This window comes from Corvus kubaryi, unplaced genomic scaffold (genome assembly GCF_017639235.1).
Source record: "Corvus kubaryi isolate FWS band 111438036 unplaced genomic scaffold, C.kubaryi_AGA036_p1.0 split1-37374, whole genome shotgun sequence".
Classification (NCBI taxonomy): domain Eukaryota; kingdom Metazoa; phylum Chordata; class Aves; order Passeriformes; family Corvidae; genus Corvus; species Corvus kubaryi.
This window is the reverse complement of record NW_024582079.1, coordinates 879,027-885,628: the sequence shown is the minus strand read 5'-3', so window position 1 is coordinate 885,628 and position 6,602 is coordinate 879,027. Positions and strand designations below refer to the sequence as shown.

Sequence of the window (6,602 nt, the reverse complement as noted above, 5' to 3'; positions counted from 1 at the left end):
GGACGTGACTGGCCGCGTTCAATTTGTCACGCGGCCATTGGCTGGCGGGGGCGGGCGGCGCGTGACGTCAGCGCGCAGCCCTGCGCGGCCGGCGGCCATTTATAGGCGCGGAACAGGCGCTGCGCAGCCGGAGCGAGCGGGTGGTACCGGGAGCACCGGCGGCTGTATCGCGGCCCATCCCCGCGGGAGTGCTGAGAAACCCCCCGCGGATCTCCGATCCACGTTCCCTGAGCGTCCCTTCGGCCGCCGTTGAGCTTTTGTTTCTGTTCGCGCAGCGCCCGAGCGCCCCCGCCCAGCTTTGTTCTTCTTGCGGCCCCTGCGGGGAAGGCGCGGCCAAGATGGACCCTTGTCACACCGAGGAGACCGAGGGCGAGATCCCCGGCTTGGGTAAGACCCAGCGACGGCGGGCGGGGAGGGGGTGGCGGGAGGGAACCTGGGGGGGAGGGGGGTAGCGATCTGACCGTCGCGGTGCCGCCTGCCCGGGCCCGGTGACGCGGAGGCCCCGCGAAGGCCTCACGATGGCGCGGGGGAGGGGAGGGGGGGCGGCGGGGACGGGCCCGGCCGCGTGCGCCGCTCAACCCCCCCCGCCGCGTGCGTCGTGCCGGGCGGGGCCGCGGGGGCTCTCCGGGGTCGCTGTCCCGCCTCCGCCGCTGCCGCGCCCGCGGGTCCCTCCCCGGGCTGGGGGGGGGTGGGGGTGAGATCGCAAACGAGATAAGCGTAAATTACAGTTTATTACAGGTCTAACGTCCAGCCTTAACTAACGTAAATCCGGTGGAAACGGCCACTCAGTAAAGCAGAAGTTGAAAGTAAAGGTTTCTGGACGCCATAACAGTTTCGTCTTAAAATGGTGAACCCGTGCCAGTTATTGCAAAACAACCCTGTTTAGCGCCTGCTATCTGTTTACTGGGTGTCGGCCTCTGACAACCGCTGAGCTCCCCCGCGGGGAGAGCCACTCGTGAGGCAATATGACTTTTAAATCTTTATTAAAAAGCAGAGAATATACAGAAAAAAAACATTATCAAAGCACCCCATATTTGTTCTTTTTAGCTGTACAAAAAATTCTATCAAAACCCACACAGATCATACAAAGGGGAAAAAAAATCAAACACCAAACCATATATTAACATTTCAGGCTTACTTTAAAATAAGCTATACAGGTAATACATTTGTTTTTCAAATTTTTGAACACACAGAGTGTTGGGTGAACTTCAGTAACTTGTTATTCAAATTAATTTTCATCTTCTAAAGAAGTCAGGAAAGACTTGACCTATCAGAAAAAAGCATTTGTATTATTTGGTGCACTAAAAGCTAAAGTACCAGGCTTTTCCCTTTTTTCAGGAAAAAATGGTTTGTTACTATAGTTTTCCAGTGATGTTTTGCTCTTATATTTAATTCATGACCTGAAATCCATGTGGGCTTTCAGAGGGTCAAGGTAGAAGATGGCATGCCTCATTGTCTGTTCAAAATGAAGCTATTAATTGCTGGTTTCCATGAGGATGTAATGACAAATACCTTTACAACTGATCATTGTGCTCCCCTTCCCAGTTTATTTAGAGCTGTTTAATTGAGGGAATTAGGCTTGGCTTAAAGGAGTCATTCTTCAGTAATCTCAAATTGATGACCCAGAGCAAAATGAAGAAAATGGTTTATAGGGTTTGCTAGGAGAGCACTTCCTCATGCATTTAGGTATTAGGAGGAGGTGTTTTTTTTCCCATGGACTGGCCAAACAACTCCATAAGAATTTCTTTTGACATTTACTTCCTAAGTCTTGCCTTTCCTTGGAACTGGTAAACATCGTTTTGACTGAAGTGACCTCTGTATTACCACCTTGTTTCCTTAAATGGTTGTTTACTCTCCCTCCCACCTCTGGAGGTATCACTGCATGCATGATAACTGCAGAAGAAAAGCAGATACAAATCCCCCAACGTTTGATACTTACTTTATCAATTAGGTACTCCTGTTTAATTTTATTGTTCTTAAACTCTTCATTAACATCCAAAACTAGAATAGGAATCTTCTTAATGTTCTCAAAATCAACTCTGTTAAATGGAAGAACATAGTTTGAGTAAAAACTACATAAAATACTGTGTATACAAGACCTCTGCTCTTGATTACCACGTACACCCGAGTTGTTGAAGCTGATGCCCATAATGTAAATATAAAGTCCATGTCAAGTTTGCCCTTAATTGCTCTTCTTATATTTCACAAATCTGGACTCTTAGTATCTCTCTTTTATGTACAAGTGGGGGGAAAGATAGTTTTTACCTTTAGTTCCTTTCTCTCATTCTGGTCACAGAATCAATTACCAGGAACTGATTTTGTAAGATGGAGTATTTTTTTAAAAATCTCCCTTGATCTGTGTCTCCCTCACCTAATCCACTTACCAAGGTGCATTTTTAAAGCTTCCTATCATGGGAATGACCTCTTTAACAGGTTGTAAGACTGGTATTTAAAATGTCTTGGACATAAGCAAGACCATTTTGGCTTCAGTTTAGGAATAGATGGGAAGCAGTAGTTATAGTCTTTCTTCTGAGAGTGGAAGGCATTTCTAAAATGCAGTACGTGTGCTGAACAACATTCTAACTTGTGCTTGCAGACTTCAGTGTTCTACTACAAACACAGGAAGTGCTCGCTTACAAGTTTGGGATGAGGACACAACGTAAACATTCCCAAAATTCCACAGTATGCACTGTCTCCTAAGCATTTGGGTCATTCTGTGTGAAACTTCAGCAAGTAGATCAAACTGATAATGTACTTCTCCTGGAATTGTAGTGCTTCCCATTCAGTAGACTATTTTGAGCTCCTCTAGGGGAAAATGTAGAGTCTGCTTTCATGTTTAGAGATTCCTTAGATGGGAAAGCCAGTAAGAATCAATAAGGAAGTTGAGGAAAGGTGTGCAGAGATCACTCAGTTGCTGATTAGGTTTCTTGTGTGTAACAGGTCTGCCAAAAGCCTTTATGATTATAGTTTAAATTGAAGTTAGGATTAATATTTAAACTTCGGTGAAATACAGTCCTGCTAGTTTAAAGGTAGTTGGGGTCTTGTGTGCCCCTTACATTGCAACACAAATTGTGTGGTGAGAAATGCATGTGATTGGCCCCTGAACACCATTTTAAGTGTCCTACTCCTGTGTCCTTCCAATTAGGAGAATCCATATCCTTGCTGGAGTTACAACTATAAAGCTTCCTAATTGAAGCTAATGCTTAACAAAGGTTTTAAATTAGATGAAGTTCTGTGTCTTGAAGCCTGAAGTGGGTGTAAGTCTATCCAGCTGCCTGAGTGAAGCTAGACTAAATGCTAAAGTTGATAAAACTAAGGTTTAAGGTAGGAAAGAGCCTTGCCTGCAAGTTGAAACTTGCTACAGAAAATGGGTTCCTACCTCATAGTCCGTTCATGAAGCCAGGTTTCATGTTTATAGTGGAGGTTTTCCAAATACTCAAGCTCAATTCCTTGCTCCTCATGTCTTCCCCTCATCTGTAGCCTTTCCATGCATTTCTGAAACAAAAAAAAGAGGAGTATAAACCTGGTCATTAATCATGTGTTGTAGGTCATCAGCTAAATGGATCACATGGTCCTTAACTTGGAAGGACTAATGCTAGATATTAGTGAGCATTAATTTTAGATGCTTGACTGAGCATAAACGAGTTAAATCTAGAATAACTTTTTTACACCGTCTTAAGCCTCTGGAAAATGAAGTTGGAACTAAAAAAACCTTAATTTTTAGTGAGCATACCTGAGGTGTGGTTCTGAGATAGATCATGCCATCCAGTTCTATATCTGATTGAAACTGATTCAAAAGCCATGTGTGCCAGTCCTGATAAATAGACCACTCTGTTTCATTAATGTTTCCAGACTCGAACAGGTTAGAAGCAAATACGTATCTGCAATGAAACACATCAGTCTTATGCCAGGAATGACAAAAGTGAACTACCAAAACACTTGTCATTAGAACAGAATGATGATACTGAAAAAAATGCTTTAGTCAAGCCTGCTCCCTTGCAGGTATTAGTTTAAATATCAAGTGTTTCCTCAGCTCCATCTTTTTAAAGACCTGGAAGCTGTTAATGTGAGTTCTTACTGTGCTGTGAGAGTTATTACCTGTCACTGTACACAGATCTCTCGAAAAACTGCACTGGATGTTCTGCTTCGTGTAGCTTGGCTGAGACAGGTTTTAATTGTGCTTTTACTCGGCTCAAGCAAGCATAAGTCTGAAATGTGTAAGCCCATCTTGTGGGTTTGTCATACAGCATTTGAAGTAAGTTTCCTCCACTCTTCTGAGATGTTGAAAGTTCCTAGAAGACAAGAGAAAAAACGTTGATATGAACGTACTGCTTTTCTCAATCCTGAATTCTGGTATTATGTAAGAATTCATGGCCTTTATTTTTTATCACTAAGAAAATGCTTAGGCATAGGACCTTAGGAACTTTTTTTCTTGAGGTGATGGTGGTTTTCATAACAGCTTCTTTGAGTAACTTGTTTGAGTTCCAGATTTTAGTGTGATTCCTGTGGAGTAGGTGATGTGATTTGGAATATACATTCAGTAGTATCTTGCCTTTACAATTTGAGTGTCTGACCAACTGTGGTATGATAGCGGGGATGACTCTGGCTGCTGCAGACTAAGTATAGCTGGATTTTGGCATAGCTCCCTGGCTGTGTAACTCCCTGCAGTTTCTTCCGACCCAAGTCCTGTGCACCTACCTCATACTCATCCTCAGCTGTCTGGATGTTGCACCACTTAGCGATGGGCTCGGGGATGACCTCCCACTCATCGCTGTGTTTCTCCAGCAGCCTGACAAACGTTGACTTCCCCGCAGCTGCGGAAGATTTACAGCAGTTCAGAGAGGGGTGGGGGTTGATTGCTCTGGGGCTACCGATGGACGTGGGGGGGCAGTTGTGAGGGTTGTTAGCGGCTCTTGGGGCGCGGGGTCGGCCGGGTGCGCCGTGGAGCAAACAGCGCTAATCTGCCGCGCCAGAGGGGCCGCGCCCGGCCGGCCGGGCGATAAGGGCGGCCGCGCCGCAGCCGACATTTTAGGAGCTGCCGCGGCGGGCGGAGCTTGGGGGGAGAGCGGGGGAGCGGCCGCGCAGGCGCTGGGACTTGGCGCGGGCGGGCGCGCGCTAACGGGCGTTGCAGCCCGGGACGGGCCAGGGGGCACCGGGAGTTTGTGCTCCCCAGTCCGCCCTGCGCCTCGGTGTGATAGATGGGCACTCTTCCCGCCGGGCTCCCCATCCGCCCCAGCCGTGCTCCGGGTTTGGGTCCTGGTGCGGCTCTCCCTGCAGAGCATCCCGCTGCCCGCACAGCCGGCTTGACGAGCGCCACAGCCGCCTCTCCCTCTCTATCTCCCCCAGCATCCCAGCCCCTTGGGGTGCTCCCGGCCTGGCGCCCTCCCATCCTTCCTCCGACTTCCCTACCGCTCTGAGCTTCCCCGCGCCGCCCAGCTCACCGATGTTCCCCTCGATGGAAACCTTCCTGAGGCGCTTCTGGAAGCTGGATTCGAGGGAGCCGGCTGGGCTCTGGCAGTGCCTCTTGGCCGGGGTGGACATGGCGGTGCCGAGCAGGAACTTAAGGAGTTCCCAGATGCTCCAGCGCGCTTTAAGCGTCCCGCCAGCCGGTGGGCGGGATGGCCGCTTCCCGCCAGTCCTCCCCGGGAAGAGGCGGAGGCGCTGCCCCCTCCCCTGCCGCTCCTGCCCAGTTCCTACCGCGGCGGTGTTTTAAAATGGGCGTTCGGCAAGTGAAATGGAGAAGAGAGCTTTGTGCAGGAAGTGGCTGTAGCAAGGTTCCACTCACTGATTTAATTTGCATTACTGTAAACAAGTTCGCCATGTTGTTTGATTTACTTACGTAAACTTGAGCATGCAGTTAAAAAAAAAAAATTGTCAGGAAGCCTCCAGCTGTGGGGGTGGGGGAGTTAGTAGTCCGGAACACGTCAGTTACGTGAGAGATGTGGCGCAGTGTAGGCTCTCAGTCTGTTTTGGTACTAACTGGAGAAGAAACACTCGTGGGTGAATGGTGTTCATGCAGAGACTGCTCAGAGCAGCTTCTGGGCTCCAAATATCCGTGTCAGGGGCTCCAGGAGCCTGCGTAACTCTAGGCATGGGCCCTCTATCACCCGCGTAGACAAGTTGAAACATGAGCTGCTTATTCAAGGGGAAAGGGGATGGAGGATTCTTAGATGATGAGTTATTCCAGTTTCCTCTTTCCTCCTCGGTAATACTGAGATTCAGGGTGAAATCTAGCTAGGTCTGGTGTGTTTGGAGGAAATGGGAGGGAATTAACTTTTCCTTTATTTTATGATAATTGTGACCCATTGTCTCTTCTTTCCCCATCTCCTCCAAACACACCAGGCTTCAGTGACCGAAGCGAGCAGATTGTTTCACGTGGGGTAGCGTCAGCCTTTGAAGCTGGTAAGTGCTAGTTCCCACACACGGTGTGTGCAGCCAGAGCGCTCCGCTGTCCGCGCCACGCGGGAGCCGGGACGGGTCGGGGCGGGGGCGGCAGAGCGCGGAGCATGCGCAGTGCGGCGAGCGGCGCCCAGGGCGCGCGGGGCCGGGGCTTTGTTCGGCGCGGCGGGCGGGCGGCGCGTGCGCACAGGCGGCGCGCGGGC

The 6,602-nt window shown here is 49.2% G+C and overlaps 2 protein-coding genes across 16 annotated transcripts in view; one reads left to right on the top strand and one right to left on the bottom strand.

Moving 5' to 3' along the window:
- The window catches only part of LOC121657853 (heterogeneous nuclear ribonucleoprotein H-like), a 16,047-nt gene that overhangs the window by 455 nt on the left and 8,990 nt on the right, over window positions 1-6,602 (top strand). For 3 of the 14 annotated variants that reach the window (XM_042014008.1, XM_042014007.1, XM_042014004.1), the window contains exons 1-2: window positions 94-387; window positions 6,343-6,402. In XM_042014008.1, coding sequence (XP_041869942.1) covers window positions 339-387; window positions 6,343-6,402 — 109 coding nt within the window. In that variant the 5' untranslated portion in view covers window positions 94-338. Of the gene's footprint in view, window positions 1-92; window positions 388-6,342; window positions 6,403-6,602 lie in introns of those variants that run through there. The other 11 variants (XM_042014006.1, XM_042014016.1, XM_042014015.1 and 8 more) reach the window with 8 other exon arrangements.
- LOC121657854 (deoxycytidine kinase 2) lies at window positions 739-6,328 on the bottom strand. Of its 2 annotated transcripts, XM_042014020.1 has the most exons (7): window positions 5,442-6,327; window positions 4,699-4,814; window positions 4,099-4,292; window positions 3,734-3,881; window positions 3,380-3,495; window positions 1,940-2,039; window positions 739-1,267 (listed from the first exon to the last, which is right to left on the bottom strand). In XM_042014020.1, the coding sequence occupies exons 1-7, from the start codon at window positions 5,539-5,541 to the stop codon at window positions 1,229-1,231; spliced, it is 813 nt and encodes a 270-aa protein (XP_041869954.1). In that variant the 5' UTR covers window positions 5,542-6,327; the 3' UTR covers window positions 739-1,228. The 2 variants fall into 2 exon arrangements, with proteins under 2 accessions (XP_041869954.1, XP_041869953.1); XM_042014019.1 differs by having other exon boundaries at window positions 739-2,039; window positions 5,442-6,328.

Coding starts and splice junctions, on each gene's coding strand:
- LOC121657854 (XM_042014019.1), bottom strand. CDS start 5,541: ATGTCCACCCCGGCCAAGAGGCACTGCCAGAGCCCAGCCGGCTCCCTC. Junction 4,815..5,441: donor TTCCATCGAGGGGAACATCG/GTGAGCTGGGCG, acceptor AATCTTCCGCAG/CTGCGGGGAAGTCAACGTTT. Junction 3,882..4,098: donor AGATCTGTGTACAGTGACAG/GTAATAACTCTC, acceptor GTTTCATTGCAG/ATACGTATTTGCTTCTAACC.